Source organism: Solanum pennellii, chromosome 11, assembly GCF_001406875.1.
Source record: "Solanum pennellii chromosome 11, SPENNV200".
Classification (NCBI taxonomy): Eukaryota; Viridiplantae; Streptophyta; class Magnoliopsida; order Solanales; family Solanaceae; genus Solanum; species Solanum pennellii.
This window is the reverse complement of record NC_028647.1, coordinates 65,807,196-65,825,924: the sequence shown is the minus strand read 5'-3', so window position 1 is coordinate 65,825,924 and position 18,729 is coordinate 65,807,196. Positions and strand designations below refer to the sequence as shown.

The window sequence follows — 18,729 nt, the reverse complement described above, 5'->3', positions numbered from 1 at the left end:
TGCATGAATGAATATTTTGCTGACTCATGACCAGGCAGTGGATAGCCTTTGGATAATTCTGTCTTCAAATTATTAATTTTTATTTTTTCTGGCAGGCAAGGATAATGCCATGGCGCACATTGAGATTTAATGAATCTGTATGCAACCCTTATAATGCTGATTTTGATGGTGATGAGATGAATATGCATGTGCCACAAACAGAAGAGGCGAGGACAGAGGCTCTTATGTTAATGGGGGTAAGTTTACTGCTTCCGTCCATCTTTACTTGACATATGTGGATAAGAAGTAAAATGGTAGTGTTTTGAGTTAGCTAGACAAAGGTTTGAAATTATAGTTATGTGTGAAAGAGAAGTCCAGTTGAGAAAGTCCACATCCTAGTTCATTCTGAGGGTATTTGATGTGTTGAGGAGAAGTGGACTAATAGAGAAATGTGGTCAATACTATCCAATCGATTCACTTGTATTCAAATTTAAAAGAAATAATTTGCTTGGTATACTAAGTTTTCAATTTTATTTTATGTACATTATGAAGTACTCCCACCATTTAACTTTATGTGAAAAAGTTAGGAGTACTATTGTCAAAGTACTTGATTTTCGGCATTAATTCGAAGATAGATTCATTAATTTTTGAATTAATTACATATTTGAGAACTTCATCAAAAATACTATCAGTCATGATAGTAAATAATTCAAAATATTCAGAAAATATTTAAGAGTAGCATGTTTAAGTAGCAACCTCTTTGACTCCCTAAATGGTAAGGTAGCCGCATAAATTGGAAAAAAGTATGAACTATGGGAAGAACCAAAATACAGATCCAATAATTGGACGACTTAATATATTCGAGTGGTAAGTCAGTTTGGGTGTTTTTTCTGTTGCATCTATGCATCTTAGAGTCTACTGCTTAAGGTCATCTATTTGAAAGATGGCCGTGATGTCTCACGGCTCCATATAAGGTCATCTATTTGAAAGATGACCGTGATGTCTCAAGGGCTCCATATCCTTGATGTAGTTTGTTTTGCCTTTTCCCTTTTCCAAAGCAAGGAAACTTTTCCTTTTCTCCTTTCTACTCGATCTGTTTGTGATTAATACTCTCTTTTCCTGTTGGGGATAAAATATAGATTTGTTGCTTCCATTATCAATAGTGTTTGTCTGTTTGAAAGGTCAACTGGCATATCAGAATGGCATCTTCTTAAAATCATGACGAAATCCCTACCTGCTTATTAGCTGAAGTTATTTAATAGGATCTGTAGGCATATGTTACAAGATTTAGGGGAGGGATTTCAGTTGCTTCTTAATTATTCCAGTGAAGCATCTTCTCTTCTGTTCCTTTATTGAGATTTTTGCTTAAGGCTTTCCAAGCGAGGTCAAGATTTCGTCATCTATGCTTTGCTAATATGTATTGCATTTCGGTTTGGAAGTTTCTGAAAGTTATTTCAGGAAACCTGAAAAGCAAGTTCTTCAAACTCTCATCTTTTTAATGATATCTTGTTGGAAAAATGTGGAAGAAATTGTGTCAGTCTTTCCTCTACTGTGACCAAAGCAGGCTATGAAGAAATACCGAACTTGTCTTTACTTGTTTCCATGTTAGTTTTCTCCTTTATGTGTTTGTGATTGTTTTCACGTTAGTTTTCTCCTCTATTGTTTGTGATAAAAATGCAGGTTCAAAACAATTTATGCACTCCGAAGAGTGGAGAAATTTTGGTTGCTTCCACCCAGGATTTTCTGACGTCTTCCTTTCTCATTACGAGGAAGGACACATTCTATAACCGTGCTTCCTTTTCACTTATTTGTTCATATATGGGCGACGCAATGGATCCTACAGATTTACCATCTCCAGCATTTATTAAGGTTTGGTTAAACCTCGAAAGAGCGTGAACTTTTACTTCCGTTTGTTGCCTGATTGATGAAGTTCTCGTTTTCAAACAATTCTCTTTTCTGTGATCCTCTTTCTATTCCTCTATGTGCTCCTTTCATGTCTCTAGCTTGCTTGCTTGATGATTGGTCAGACAGACACAAGGCTTTACAAGCCAGGGAGGTGCTCAGGCAGATTCTTGAAAAAACCATAAGTAGCAATTGGCACAGATTCAACATTTGAACTACAGCGTTTATGAAGAATAGATTAATTAAAAAATGCTCTGTGGGAAAGTGCATTGCACAAATGTTAAGCATATGTGAACATGCATTTTTACATCATGGCAACAACCTTTTAGGTATTTGCTGGTTATGGAGCTCTCATACCCACACCATAAGCTGATATCCACTTTTTTTCTTTTGCAAGTATGTGTTGGCACCTCTTTCCATCTGTTAGTGAAGATGAAGCCTTTGTAAAGAAAAGAATACTCTGGATTTAGTTATTTTTAGTTCTGTCACCTGTGTCTCATGAGGGCATGTTGGTCGCAGAATTTGTGGTGAAATAGTCCACATATGACCATACCTTTTTTCCCCCGAATTCTCTCTCTCACACACAGATTTTTTTAGGTCAAGTAGTAGATAAGTGTGTAATTGAGAGAGAGAAAAGGGAACATGGGTTATGGGATGAGGGCAGTTAAGTTGCTTCAACAATTTCTTTCCTTATTTTCTTTATATCCCTTCTTATTTAATTCTTAGGCAACATAGAGTAAGTGAAGAGGGCTGTTTCCTTAATAAAGGAAACTATTTAGTGACATTTGACCCTTTTTGTGCTAATTGTGCTAAAATTAAAAAAATATCACTTGATTGAATTTTTGATCTTTGAAGCCTTTTGGCCTGTCATCTTTCTTCCTAGATATTTGATTTGAACTGGAATATGGATATTAACACTAACCAAAATCACTGCACATTCCCTTCTTGTTTAATTAGTTGGTGGTATGGTATCGAGTTCTTTTTCATCTTAATTTTTTACTCTTGTATTGTTCAAGCCTGTCTGTAAATACTTTTCTTGAGCGAAGGGTGTTATCGGCAATAGCCCCTCTAACCTCACCCAAGGTAGGGGTAAGGTCGGCGTGCACCCCACCCTCCCCAGACCCCACTTATGGGATCGCACAGGGTGTGTTGTTGTTGGTATTCATTGAGTTCTGTTTCCATCTTTTTTTGAAATGCTAAAGCCAGTAGAATTTACTGCCAGTCTCGTCTTTGGATCTTCAATTGACTGAGGTGGCCTTTTACAGCCGGTTGAGCTTTGGACTGGGAAACAACTTTTTCATGTGCTACTGCGTCCGTATTCAAAGATGAGAGTCTATGTAAATCTAACACTCACAGAAAAGAGTTACAGCGGGAAAGGGGAAACTATGTGCCCAAGTGATGGATTTGTTTATTTCCGTAATAGCGAACTGATCAGCGGGCAGCTCGGGAAGGCTACACTAGGTGAGTTTACCTTTAGTGCCCCCTGGTTGATACTGACATGATTTTCTTCTTATATACTACTCTCTCTATCCCAATTTATGTTGACATTTTTCGTTTTCCGAGGATCACTTCAAGTTTTGACCGGAAATTTGCGCATTGAATCTTCAAAAAACTACGTAAAAAGTACTATAAGTCATGATAATTGATAATTCAAAATGTTTAAAAGATCTATGAAAATTTACGGTCAAAGATAGACTTGTTTGAATCTCGAAATTGGAAAGTGCCACATAAAATGGGACGGAGGGAGTAACTAATTTGGTTGTACATGTGGGATTCTTTTTTTGATGAAATAAGATGTTCTATTTGAAAGGCATCAAGGAGATGCAAGTTACACACACTAAATATGGTCAACTCCTAGAACTAAAACACCTATTTATTTCATCAAGGAGTTAGCCACAAGCAAAAGAATGGTCGCTTAGCCATATTGAGGGAGCTAATGAAATCTAAGAGGGTTAGAGGGGTAATATATCATTAACAGGGAATAAATTGCTCCAATGAAATCTAAGAGGAATAATATATCAAACTGCTAGTTGGAGTTGAGATACCACCAAAACATCCAAGTGTCCTTTCATTCCAAATTCACCAAAAAGTACATCATAGAATCATCTGCCAGATCTTCTTGATGGGGCTATCAACTTCTCCAAGACTCCAACTTCCCACCACTTCTTACTCTGGGGGAGAATCCAGTTGATATCAACAATTGAAATGAACAAACAAATGCTTTCATGGGAAATACACAACACAATTTTAAGTTCTGTTTTGTTCCATTGCATCTGGGGTGAAGTATGTTGGAGAAACTTTGTGATGCAGTAACGAAAGAAATGAAAAAGATTATTAGTATGACAAAAGATAGTGAAAAGATCTTCTTTTGGGGAGAAAAGTGGGGGCAAGGTGAAACAAGTTGGGTTGGAAATTTTAGTATAGGATTACCACAATGGAGTGGGCTGGACCTTGGTGGGGATGCTCCCCTGACCCACTCTGTACTTATCTCTAAGTTATGTTATTTCTATATATTTGCTCGTGAAATTGAATCTTTTGGTGGCTTCACCTGCAAAGCTTTTCATCTTCTTAATCCAATCAAATGCTCATAGGTGGCTTGGTAGTACCTTAGACATTGTCCCAAAATTTAAAATTATATGCATGATTAAATTATAGATAATTCTATTTTTATCAATCTTCTTATGGGGACATTTGAATTGTTTACAACATATCCAATTGCAAATGTCTTGGACAAACTTTAGCTCCTACTCACATTTTAAAACAAATCATAGGTAAGTTTTCTTTACCATTGATTTTCCATCACATATATCATATGGATAAATCATCATTAAGCTCACCATTTACGGGAAAAAAATGCTCTACCTTAAATTTACGGGAAACCATCAGGATTACCCTAAAAAACTCCTGTTGTGTCTTTCCGTTTCCTACATTGTAAGTTTATTATCATCATACATGTAATGAATGGCCTCGAGGTGTCAAAAAAATAAAAGCGCAAAAATGCTCTAAGGTCCGTGAGAGCTTTAAGCGCAAAGCACAAATAAAGCTTGGGTTTTAATGAAAAAGGCGCAAAGGGAATATATGTTTAGTCCAAGACTAATAATTGTAAACATGAATGACAAATACATGACCAACAAAGTTGATTTTTTTTTATGATAAAGTGAATATCAATTATTTAGTGTCACTTCTTTATACTAGGCTCATTGGCAAGGAAACGTTTGCCTTATAACCTTGATGACAACACTGAAGCGCACATAAAGCGAAGTGAAGAGCTCAACACGTTTTGAGCCTCGCTTTAGGGCTTAAGCGCACCTTTGATAACACGAACAAACCAAGGTTGAAGTTTCTGGGAACTCCAGGAAATATGTAACAGGATGTTCCTATAGATGTTTTTGTCTAATTGGTCTTTGATGTACCTTTCTGTTCCTTCTTGGTACCTTTTTAATAAAATTTTACTTTATAGAGAAAAAACAAGGTTGTACAAAAAGAAAATGAGGGAAATGTTTTTCCTCTAGTATCTTGTAAAATACTAATTTTTCTACATAGAAGGGGTTTAGAGATATGAAGAATATCTATATTCAGTGTGACATTGTTAGGGAAGTAGTTGTAGAGATACCTGGGAAGAGAAGAACGAAAAAGGGTGATAATATACTATAGAGGAGCAAAGTGTAGATGATTTATTGAGAAGCAAGGCAATTGTATGGAGTGGGTGTGTCAAAAGGGATTAAGGAAAAAATGGTTTCTCGGAGCAATTACGACATACAGTAAATAATGGTGAAACAGTACTTTTTGACAGGACTTGCAGTGCCAAAAAAAAGCCCTGAAAGAGGCACTCGTGTTCGTGTAGGTGTTAAGCATGGAATTATATTGGTGAATTTTATTGGAGAGCTAGGGGAATTGTTTGGGAGTTTACTGCTAGAGGACTCTCTGGTATTATAAATAGGAGGAAGTGAAGGAATTCCTAAATAAGCTTTATGAATGGCCAGTAGGGGTAGGGATTGAAGGGTAGACACGAGGGTGACGGGGAAAGGGATGAAGAATAACTTGAAAAATAAGAAAGTTGTTTACATAAGGAGTATAAAGAAAAATCAAGAAATTTATCTCAAAAAAAAAAAGAAAAAGAAGAATCAAGAAATTGTTCATCTTCAAATGAGTTGCAGGTTCACTGCTCAGCTAAGAAATTTTCAATGCTTAATATTTAATGGATGTTGCTGAAGACTGTATGGGAGGGCATCACAACTTGGAGATTGTAGAAAATTGGCTCCAAAGAATGATGGCTAAAAATACCATACCACTGTGTATATTCCGGAACAATAAAATAAGATTGTTCGAAATAGCATGTCTTCTGTTGCTTATGTATATAAATTTCAGATAGTTCTATATGATTGTTGAGCTACTTAGGCACTTCGTACACACTTTTACACCATTTTGATATTATATTAATGAAATATTATTCACTTGTCAAAAAAAAAAATAAGATAAGGAATAACCGGTTTCGAATAAAATCTATGAAGGGTAACAAAAGATCAGGCAAGTAGAAAAAAGTAACTTCTACTGCTTTGGGAGGATAAATAGCACTAGTAAGATTAAAGAAATGGTCACAGAAGGACAGTAAAGAATGAAAATAATCCGGAGTAGCAGGCTTTCCTCTGTCATGAGGGAGCAAGGCACACGAGGGACAAGTCTTCTCATCATGGAAGTGGGGTGGAAGGGAGATAACCAAAAAGATGCTCTGATGCAAAAATAATTGGACATGGTGTTAGAGGGTTGGGATGAATGGATAGAGATGGTGAATAATGAGAAACCATATCAGGGATAGGGGCAATAAATGGTAAATTAGTTGCCTTTTTCCCTTTTAACATTTCATAGTGGTTATGGTTTCTTAGGATCTATGATATTGTATCTAATCCCACTTAATTTGAGGATATGATTTTAGTTTGATTAATTTCTAGAACTTCCATTGGAACTCCTTGTGTATGGCAAGACTGGATAAGATCTTTATATATGGGTACGTTCGCTTTGTTCTGAACTCCTTACTGCTTTCACCATATTAATAGCCTAGAACATTCTTGCTCAATCTTCTTTAGTAATTTTCATGTAAGTTTATAGAACTTCGAGGTAAGGGGCTTTTTTCATTAAAGAAAGTGAATTAGGCATTTTAGATTTAGCAACTTTTGTTTGATCACAGCCGCAACCGTTCATAATGGTGAATTAGCAATCTGTGTACTGCATTCATCTAGTCTTCGATCTTGGCCAAACCTACAATCCTTTTCATGCATCTTGTTGTTCATCTCTTAAACTCTTTAGCACATCCCAGGAGACGAAGGTCATCCAAAGGGAGAAAGAGAAGACCCACGTCATAAGATGTAGTCCCATTAGGTCTTATTTGGGTTGGTGGAGGGAGAGGTATAGGAGAACTTCTGAAGGGGTGAAGAATGAGTTTGTACATGCGAGGAATAGGCTCTTGTCTAAAGTTTCTTATTGGTGCACCCATGAGGTTCATGTTTGTATATATGAGTGGACGATTTTTGTGGAGAATCATATCTTGGTGTAGGTTTCTCTATTTTATGTTAAACATGTGGTTCATGTTTGTATGTATTGGAAGTTTTATGTGTATTGTCCTTTTCACTTGTGGTCGTTCTTTTTGTATTTTATGACCGTAAGAAACAATGAGATAACGGTAGTTGTTATTTGTGTGAGACGACAGGGAATGGAAATAAGGATGGTCTATACTCTGTTCTGTTGAGAGACTATGAGTCCCATGCTGCTGCAACATGCATGAATCGGCTTGCAAAGTTGAGGTGCGTTAATTAGATTCAGATCAGCCATTCCCTTCTGCATTTGTTGTCAACTGAGGTTTCTTTTTTAAGCTGTCATTAAAGGAGTATACTTCATGCTTCGTCTTTGTAGTTGGTCCTTAAACTTTTGGATGAAAGAAATGATTAGCGACTTTCAATTTTTCATCGACTCAGTTCAAATTCCACACACTTCATGTTCTTATTACTTGGAATTGTTTTTTTTTTTTTTTGTTGCCATTTGGTTATAGTAGGTGCAGGAAATTTTTCTCCCATTTAGTGATTTTTACTATTTAAGCTTTCTAAAGTCTTTTCCTCTGATATTTCATGCTGTAGTTATTCTGATTGCAAATTGACTATTCTAGCACTAAGTTCATATGCAGTTGGTGTTTCTGAATTTTCAGATTGTATGCTTACTTCAAAGAAGCACACTTTCAGTTCTCTCTTTTCACTTCAAGCACCATGGACCTTGTCGTTTTGTTGCGTTTTTCATTGTTTAAAAAACACCGACCTTTTGACTGTTCATGTCTTGCTAGTGCTCGGTGGATTGGAAATCATGGATTTTCTATAGGGATTGATGATGTCACACCTGGGGAAAACTTAGTTAAGCAAAAACAAGGGGAAATTCATCGAAATTACAAGAAATGTGAGGATTGTATTACACAATTTAATGAAGGAAAGCTAGCTGTGCAACCTGGCTGTGATGCTGCGCAAACTCTGGAGGCTGAAGTAACTATGTCGTTGAATAAAGTTCGTGACGACATAGGAAAAGTAAGAACAATGTATATTTTCCATGTGCTGCTAATTTCCTCTAAACATCTTCTTGTAGGGCTTGTATCTATCCAAGACAGGTATATTGCTTGTAAACTCTTGTGCTAGTAGAACCTTTCTAACTCTGATCTCTTCCTAGTTCCCCTGACAGATATAAGGAGGTTTAAAACATGGATAATGTGATCTTAGCCACAATCTTCAAACATTCAACACTTAAAGGCTAGGTGCCAAACTTGTGTACTTAGAACAGTAATTATAGAAGGAAAAGTGTCCCTCTTGGTTTTGATGAATTGCTGATCATGTAATAGCACACTCAAATGGAACACCAGAAGCCAATTTGCATAAACCATATGTGATGATGTTACTGTTCAATTCATCTGTTACCTAAGATTTGTGAAGTGTAAGGCAACCTATATGCACCAAAGCCGTCAAAACTCAGGGACATAATTAAATATAATCCTCAAGATCAGCCTCTTCTAAATCTACTATCCTAAGAGCCTATGTTTCCCTTGTTTATTTGGACCTCTTTGCGAGTCATCTTTCAGATTGTTGTCTATTTGCTGCCATTAATTCTTAACCTCATCTGCCTACTAAGGGAATTCCATCTTTCCCTAACGTCTTATCGTATTCAGGTTCAGTTACCCATTTTCCCTCCACTTTGTATATTTGCACTCGCATGACGTTTCCCTCTATAATTTTTGATGGCCAGTTATGGCAGAATACCTCTTTTCCAGCTTCTAAAGTTCAATTGCAGATTGTTTTCAACTTTTGATTATAGCTTTAGTAGCCCTTTCTTTTCATTTTCCATCTTCATTGTGGATTGCCTGAATTCTCTTTAATTGTTCTCACAACCAGTCTAAATCTTTTAGTTAAACCCTGATCTCCCTGACATTGCCAAGTCCTAATTTGATAAGTAAAAGAAAATACCCTATCCATGTTGTCATTCTTTTTATTCAAGTTTCTTCTGTTCAATATGAGCAATATTGAAGCCATGGAAACCCCTATTTATTGAATATGATGGAGAGTTTGGTGCATTGAAGCTCATTTTAGAAAATACTTTGTGTTTAACTTGAAGTTGGGGTTGGGGGCCATTGGAACAAACCCTTGCCAAATTGCATAAACCAGTTTAAGATCTTTAAAGTTTGGCCAATTATATGTGTATTCTTACATTATATTCTTCTCCTTCACCTTGAGAAAAAGGAGCCCAGCCAGTGACAGTGCCAACTTGTAATGAGAATCTTCTTCTGTGAAGCAAGTGGTCGTTTTATGGTCCCACCCCCACCAATCTTTGCAAAAATAAATTGAGTGGTCATTTGGCATCTAATTTTGAGAGTTAGGAACATGCTTCTCTTAAGTCTCTTTCTTTCCTCTTGAACCTTTCTCTCCCAGAAGTAAGGTTTTTGTGATGTTTAAGAATAATTTTAATCACATTCTCATATGGGAAGGTGGAAAAAATTTGCCTGAATATCAATTTTTTGACAGATTTGTATGAAAGCACTAGACTGGAGGAATAGTCCTCTAATCATGTCACAGTGTGGTTCAAAAGGATCCCCGATTAACATAAGCCAGATGATTGCATGTGTTGGTCAGCAGTCTGTTGGTGGCCGTCGTGCTCCTGATGGATTCATCGATCGAAGTCTTCCGCATTTTCCCTTCAAATCAAAATTTCCAGCTGTGAGTACTTCATGCTACATTTTAGTTTTTTTTTTGTTACGCACTGGATCATTAGTCATTCGCTCTTTGACAAGAACTCAAGGTCTTTCTTTGTACACCTACCCAACCTGTACTGATAGTAGGTGGGGTTGCTGAGAGCATCCTTGTATTCCTGTCCCAACTGTGTATACCTTCTTTACTTTCTTCTTTGTATTAATCATATCAATTCAATTAATTTAGCTGCATCAATGTATTGCTGCCATACAATTATGATGGTTCCGTATCTAAATCTTCAGTAATGCAACGGACGACATGTTATAGGTGTTTCTCATTCACATTGATTGTTGTACTTATACTATTAAATGATTGCCTGAATGCCTTAGGTGAGATATGCATTTAGCAGATAGTGGTAGTGACCAATTGTCTGTCTATTCCACCTATGCAACTTCACAACTGCCCACATGTTGACTATTGGTCTATCTATTCATTCATTCCTGCACACTTCTCGTATATTGTAGTTATTTTGAATTGGCTGAAGAAAAAGTAATGAACTGGTAACCTATAAAAGTGGATAAATGTGATGCTTTTGTACACATAATGTTAATTCTGCAATTTGACAAAGGAACATGTTCTGTGATGGTTTCCATCTGTTGTGGGGGAGAACATCATTTCCTGGGAGGGGGAGACATTCTAGGGACTAGGCACATTTATCGTGTTCTGCAGTGGGAGTAGATTGGATCTTTATGTTACTGCTGTTTCTACAGTGAGATCCCAGATTATGTCCTTTGGTAAGCCACTGCATGTAGGTTTAAGTGGTATTGTGGTGCTCCACGTTTGGTTCCAGGATTTTGGAGAAGGAAGGGGACAAATTGAGAAATGGTTGGGCTTACTTAGGTTTAGTATTGATGATACTAAAAATAGAGAGAAGGAGCAGATACTTTGATGGTTTGGATTAATTTATATAAGACACCTATTTATTGTTGTCGAACCAAGACTTCCAACTTCTTTGTAGTATTCCGGTAAGACATTCATTTTCAGATTTGATCTTTCTTTATTTTTATGCAATCATTTAACTAAGTGATCGGTTAAAAAGTGAGATATAATGATGGAGAGAATCTACTTCATTGGTTGGAATAGGTTATATGACATTACATAAAACATTAATGACATGGAAGCTTGGTATGAGTGGGTTGAGACTTGAGAGAAGGAAAAATACTTTGTTATGCTAGGCAGTGAGTAGGAAGGTTCGTTAGGGTTGTATCAACCACATCACAAAACCTTAGATGGTCCAGGTAATAATTACAAGAGATGCGAGAGGTAAGGGATGCCATGAAAAATATGAGGATAAGAAAAGCTTGTGGTCCAGATGGTATAGAGGGTTGGAAGCGTCTTGGTTAGGTTGGAGTGGGATGACTTACCAAGCTAATATAATGCTATATTGAGGAGTGATTGGATGATTGGTGAGTGGAGTAGGAGTTCCCATTGTTTCAATTATAAAACCAAAGGAGACACTAAAAGTTGTCGAACTGTCGTGGTTGTGAACTGTCGTGGTTGTTTCAATTATGAGTCGTAAAATGTAANAAAACAAAAAAAAAAACAGCAACATGACTCTACTAGCAAGATAAACTACACACACAAAAAAAAAACCAAAATTTACTTTAAAATGAAAATAATAGAGGAATGAACTAACCTTTAGAAAGACTAATCAAAAACTAGATGATGATGTTCTTCAAGAGAAGAAAAACTTGTTCTTTATTTATAGAAAAGAAACTAGAAATGGTGGCGGTGTAAGTGGGGTCACAATATTCCCAGCCACAAAACCTTAATTAACCTTAAATACGTCATTAATTATGTCTAATCATGATTAAGAACGGCTGTGATTTGTTTGTAGCAACGAATTTGGTCCGGTAATTTGGGGATTAGGGTTTTAAAAAACGCGTAGATTCAACGCATTTGGGAAATTGGAACAATTGCTTTCGGGTTACGGCAATTTAGGGGGCCCACTTACAAGTTGGGTCAACATGTGTGGGGCCCGATTCGCCTCGTCATCCAATTGCTGAGAAGAATCCATATATATATATATATATATATATATATTCTAGAAAAAGTAATAAATTCATTCATAATGTTTTCTTCAACAATTAATACACTTATTTGCCGATTATATTTGTTATTTAGTACCACTCAGCTCAAGATAGAACTCATGGGAAATGAGGGACACACCTTAGGTCCTTGCCTACACTGAAGCTCAACTTACACTAGGCGAAGCACGCCTTAAATGGAGCCTTTGATAAATACTCAATGAAACTCTAGGAGAGAGTGATAGAGCGTATATACTTGGGGACTCTAAACAATTTGGATTTATGCTCCGTAGATCTACAACAAAGGGAATTTTTTGCTAAGGATATTAATGGAATTTTATTGCGATAGAAAGAAAGATCTGCACATGGTGTTCTTTCTTTTTTCTTTTCACTTTTTATTCAGTTTTGTTCCAAATCTCTTCATCTTCATATTGCTTTATTCCTGCACATTAAAATATAATATTAAGCACAAAGTAATATAATCAATACTCAAGACGATTGAAAGTACTAAAACGTGAGTAAATAATGACTAAATATATGTATTTTTGCCCGAACATCACCTCCCCACACTAGATTCTTGTTTGTCCTCGAGTAAGTATTAAAACTTAATCTCAATATGTGTATGTAAATATTGTATAAGCAGCGTATATGTGTATATACATGTCTGATACATAGTTGTACATCGTATATACACAGTTATATACTATTTATGCAATACATATGTAATATCTATATATTACATATGTATTAAATAACTATTTATACAATATCAATACATTACACACATACGCTCATTTTTGTTGGATAAACTTTTTGTCACCAGTACAGTTTCATAAGTAGCCCTTAAACACTTGTTTTTTAGCCAATATATAACAAAATTAAGCCAAGAGCCATAAGCTAAGATTTTCATTTTGTTGTGAACAAGGATATTTAACTGATTTTGAATCAGTAATAGTGTCTTATAGATGCCCTACAATGAGGGGTAGGGGATACATCTTCAATTTTTGGGAATCTGGCTAATGATGTACATACTTTTGGAGTTCTTAAAATATTTTAGAACTTTCATTCTAGCCCTTAAAACTTAGAAGATTTAAATAGATTAACTTCAAAGGACTTAAAAGTTCCATTTCTTTATTTCCATCAAATTTTTGTGGGATTAAAATTAACATTATGTCCACTCTTCCAACCTCTTACACCCCAACCAAACTAAGATCCTAGTTAGTTTGATTCTGTTTGGTGTAAGTTGGTTTTATCCTTCTAAAATGAATCATTCAGATTCATCCATTGCAGTTATTTCCTCTCGTAAGGAAGAGATGCTTACAGTAATTATTGCAGCGACTTATGCACTCAATTTTAGAAAATGCATGTATGTACCCTTGTGGAATGCTGAGTACAATCTGTTTGCGATCCAGGCTAAAGGGTTTGTGGCTCATTCCTTTTTTGACGGTTTGTCAGCAACTGAGTTCTTTTTTCACACAATGGGAGGAAGAGAAGGCCTTGTTGATACAGCGGTATGGATCTCCTCTTTCGACTGATTTTTTGGTGGTATTATTATTTCTTATTCGGATATAATATTTGCTTATCTGAATTCTTCATTTGTCTGCTCAACTTCTATTAACAGGTAGGATATAAGTGGGATACTCTGTGTAGGTTCCTTGAGATACACCAAAAATTGACAAAAAGACTGCTTATACCCGTATCGTATACTTAACACACCCATATGAAATATGAGAGTGCATGTAACATAGGATTTTATAGAATCTTGCTGATCTTTGAAGTATAAGGCTAAAGTTTTGTCAGTGTTGAATGTTCATCCATTTTGATTGCTACAGGTTAAAACTGCTGACACCGGATACATGTCTCGTCGACTTATGAAAGCTTTAGAGGACCTTGCTGTTTATTATGACAGCACTGTAAGAAATGCTAGCGCATGTATAGTTCAATTTATGTATGGCGATGATGGCATGGATCCTTCACGGATGGAAGAGAAAAAAGGACGTCCTTTAAACTTTAGCAGATTATTTATGAAAGTTAAGGTATGCTCTTCAATTTTAGTAGAACCTAATAAAAAATCAGTCGTTAGAAATTTTGATAATAATTTCTATTTACAGGCAACATGTCCTCCTGGAGGTGAGAAGAGTTTGTCTTACTCAGAGATCTGCAAAATAGTCAATGAAAGGCTTTCATATCATGATATGACTCCTGAAGGGGGGTGCTCAGAGGCATTCCGTGCTTCGCTGTCTGATTTTTTGATTAAAAGTTTAGCTGAAACCTTGAAAAATTTACGGGAATCCCTATTATTGGGTGAAGAGCAGTATGAAGGGGATGACCGTGGATATCTTGAAAAAATTGTGTTAAACATATCTGGTATTACTAAGAAGCAACTGCAGGTAAATAAAGCTTTGGAAGTTCCTTTTTTCTTGTGCAGAGGATTTTACGGTTAATTGCTTGCTCCAACTATTAAGTGGTTTGCTGACAAAACAGCATACACCAATTAAGTTGCTACTTGACTTACTTTTCCTTCGTTATTTAGTGGTTATCCTTTAAGATATGAAGTTCTGCTATAATGTGCTGTCATTGAGGATTATGCAAACTAGTTATTCAGAAATGACTTGTTATTTTAAGAGGAGTTCAATATGCATGTTTTCTATTACTGCTTGACTGCAAATTCTTATTGGTACTATATTACTTGATAGTGTTTTCCACAATAAAGTTGCTACTTGATTTACTTGTCCTTCATTTTTGTTATTTATCCTTTTAAGATATGAAGTTCTGTTATAATTATGTCGTTATTGAGGATGATGCAAACTAGTTATCCAGAAGCTACTTTGTTGAATCGTGTGACCATCTCATCTAAAAGCTTAAGCTTAAGCTGTTGGAGAGAACACTTTTATTATTTTAATTATATTCTCAACACGCCCCCTCATGTGCGGCCCTGATTTTTTTTTCATGGGCCAAGCACGTGAAAATTCTTTTTTTGATTTGGGTGGGGTGAGATTCGATCTCAGGACCTCTGTACCATGATGAGTTTGTGACCATCTCATCTAAAAGCTTAAGCTGTTAGAGAGAGCACACTTTTATTATTTTAATTTTATTCTCAACATACTTATTATTTTGATAGGAGTTCAATATGACGTGTTTTCTATTGCTGCTTGACTGTTTACATGAAAATGTTTGCTTATATCAGCTGTTGTGCAATCTAAGTCATTTTAATTGGAAACACAGAGGGATTCTTTGTAATCCCCAGTAGTATGACTAAACAAATAGTATGTTAAATCGACATGAAATCTGTCTGGTACAAGAATTACTAGCAGTACTTCATTGAGGAAATAATTTCAATGGGAAATTAGGAAAAAAACGGAAAAAGGAACTAAGGGATAACATTTTTTACTTGTATTAAAAGAAAAAAGATAATGTTTGATTTTCTCCAGAATCATAAAGTTACTAATAGCATGGTGTATGTGTAGATTTTTAATTTTTCGTGCTTCTTTGTAGGTGTTCCTCAACACGTGCATCTCTCGGTATCACCTGAAAAGACTAGAATCTGGAACTGCGATTGGTGCAATTGGAGCTCAGAGTATCGGGGAACCCGGGACACAGATGACACTGAAAACCTTTCACTTTGCTGGAGTTGCAAGCATGAGTATCCTTGTTTATTTGGAGCTTAAGTTGACATCATCAAAATGGTTTTTGGCTAGTCTAACTGGCCTTTTATCGTATTATCCTGTTTCTTTAACTCTTTGGTAGATGTTACACTTGGAGTTCCTCGAATAAAAGAAATCATAAATGCAGCAAAAAAGATCACTACTCCTATTATTACTGCAAAACTTCTGTCTGCTGGTAATTTAACTGCAGCAAGGATGATTAAAGCCCGTATTGAAAAAACTCTCTTGGGGCAGGTAAGTTGCTTGTATTCATGAAAATTTTGCAAAGCTCTCATAATGGCATTGAACTAAGTTCATTGTGAATACAAATTTATTTCGTATGCAGGTGGCTAAGAGTGTAAAGATTGTGTTGGCATCTCGATTAGCATCAATTGCTATTTCACTTGATATGGAGACAATTCAGGTGTCACAACTGTGTATTGATGCTTATACTGTCAAGCAATCAATTTTACAGACTTCAAAAATAAAATTGAAAGAACATGTAAGATAGTTGTATTTCTATTTCTGCTTCTGTTTATCAATCAATGACATCTTGTTGAGTGAAATTCCTATTTCCTGCAGCAAATAAAAGTTCTGAATCCCAGGAAGCTGGAAGTTTTTCCTCAGGCTAATAAAGATAAACTGCATTTTGAACTGCACCGGCTGAAAAATAAGCTGCCTGCCGTGGTTGTGAAGGTATGACAATCATCAAGATTTTAATTTGATTTAATCTGTGGGGTTTTCAGTTGAGAATGGATTACTCAGTTTTTTATCTGAACTACTCTGTTGACTTACATTTGTAAATCTTCTTGAGATGTCAGGGTATTACTACAGTTCAAAGGGCTGTGGTGAACAAAGAACAACAAAAAGATCGTAAAAATGATGTCAAAGGGGAAACATATGAGTTGCTTGTTGAAGGGTAAGTTTTATGTATAGCTTCTTCCACGTCCTACATCATTAGGATTTGCTCAGTTTGGTTTAGCAATCTTGTAAGTTTTTACAGTATTCCTAGATGCATTCAATGTCTCATAATTTGTTTCTCTTTTATGGTAGAGATTAAAAAGTTATCTCACTTCACATGCCTTAATCTGCATTTCTTACGTTAAAAAATAACCTAAGAGGGCTAATTAAGTTATCGAAATCATTACACTAATCCAGAGAATTCAACACCCCCTTTTCAAACAGTTGCTTAAAAGTGAAGTAGAATTGAACTTGGGCAAATCTTAGTCCTTGTGACCTCCTTTTTGGACAAAGCGTTTCCGGGCACGATGGCGTTTATGCTCAGATGTGGGTTCATATTCTCATTGGTGGGCCAAGATCATATACGGTCTAAGTCTGTCCTTGAGCATGAGTTCAAGTTTAAACATATCCTACTTGGGCGAGGATAGACTCAGATCGAAAATAACCCCCTCCCCCCACCCCCCCACCCCCAATTCGATTATCTTCAATTATTTATATCTGTATGTCTGAACAGAATAATTGTTTATAACTGTAACATTAGATATTTGACTAATCTTGTATGTCTCAAAATAAATTGGTATTCGTTTGCAAAAATAATCTATTTAACTAGTCAATGACTACAAACACATTTGCTGTTTTGTTTGTTATTTTTGATCTTTGCGAGCTACTAGTGCATCTATGTGTGCTTTTTAATGATTTTAGACATAAGCTGAATATCCTAATAATACGTCAAACTAATTGAAATATTAAAATGTAATTATGATGTAAAATATATATAAAAAGAGGAGAATACAGGATAAATTTTATCCCTATGCGTGCAGCATAAAAGGCTGTCGGCTGGTACGTGAAAATTAATTGGTCTCTACCAAGTTTCTTGAGGCTCTAATACCATATTGAAGGGTGTCTCCTATAACCCTATTTAAAAGTTTAAGTTGTTAGGAAGGGGGAAAAGTATAAAATATTTATTTATCAATTTAGGTCTGTAACTTTACGACAATCAAATAAAGAACAACTTCAAATTTATCTTATTAATCGGGAAACAAGGTATAAAGGGAATTTTTCTTTTGAGAATTGTAACAATTAAATGTTGCGGTTAAGATTGTTTGAAAAAATAAAAGGATTTTAAAAACGTGCTGAACATCTGTATTTTATTGTCTCATTGAGAGGTTAATTTGGAAGACTTCCGACTCATATAATAAAAACTATATTGTCAGAATAATGTTGTCTGATATAGTTTCAAGGATCCTGTGAAGAAATGTAAAAGAGAATTACAATCCTACTGTACTGTGTTGGTTCAGTTTTCAGCAACTTGGGTTTTTGGTTTCACTCTCTGGGATTTCATGCTCCAATGAGCTGTTGGTATAAAATAGAAATTCTACATGATAGCTGCTCTTTCCTTTCTGCAGTACCGGTCTCCTTGCTGTAATGGGCATTGAAGGAGTTGATGGACGTTATACAAAGAGCAATCATATAATGGAGGTGCAGCATACTCTAGGCATTGAAGCAGCAAGGGTTTCCATAATTGATGAGATTAATTATACCATGTCAAGTCATGGAATGACAATAGACTTGCGGCACATGATGCTTCTTGCAGATCTGATGACATATAAGGTACTTCTCCTGGAATAGTTTCCTCATCCAAAAACATATTGTCTTTAATATCCAAGTATCAAGCTTAATGACATTCTTTGTTACTATCATAGGGTGAAGTCCTCGGAATAACTAGACATGGTGTTCAGAAAATGAAAGATAGCGTACTGATGTTAGCTTCATTTGAGAAGACAACTGACCACCTGTTTAATGCATCTGTAAATGGAAGGGATGATAAGATAGAAGGAGTAACCGAATGTATCATCATGGGCATACCAATGACGATAGGCACCGGGATGTTTAAACTTCGGCAACGGTATTTATTTGACTTTTTAACATGACATTTTATTCTTGAAC

General features: G+C 35.8%; 1 protein-coding gene across 1 annotated transcript in view; it reads left to right on the top strand.

The window, feature by feature from the left end:
* Positions 1-18,729, top strand: part of LOC107002906 (DNA-directed RNA polymerase III subunit 1) — a 31,202-nt gene that overhangs the window by 10,054 nt on the left and 2,419 nt on the right. Inside the window, exons 11-26 of the mRNA XM_015201112.2 lie at positions 96-236; positions 1,660-1,848; positions 3,147-3,342; positions 7,586-7,679; positions 8,210-8,444; positions 9,927-10,118; positions 13,591-13,689; positions 14,011-14,214; positions 14,290-14,568; positions 15,674-15,821; positions 15,926-16,077; positions 16,169-16,324; positions 16,405-16,518; positions 16,644-16,741; positions 18,189-18,393; positions 18,486-18,688. Coding sequence (XP_015056598.1) covers positions 96-236; positions 1,660-1,848; positions 3,147-3,342; positions 7,586-7,679; positions 8,210-8,444; positions 9,927-10,118; positions 13,591-13,689; positions 14,011-14,214; positions 14,290-14,568; positions 15,674-15,821; positions 15,926-16,077; positions 16,169-16,324; positions 16,405-16,518; positions 16,644-16,741; positions 18,189-18,393; positions 18,486-18,688 — 2,705 coding nt within the window. The remainder of the gene's footprint in view (positions 1-95; positions 237-1,659; positions 1,849-3,146; positions 3,343-7,585; positions 7,680-8,209; positions 8,445-9,926; positions 10,119-13,590; positions 13,690-14,010; positions 14,215-14,289; positions 14,569-15,673; positions 15,822-15,925; positions 16,078-16,168; positions 16,325-16,404; positions 16,519-16,643; positions 16,742-18,188; positions 18,394-18,485; positions 18,689-18,729) is intronic.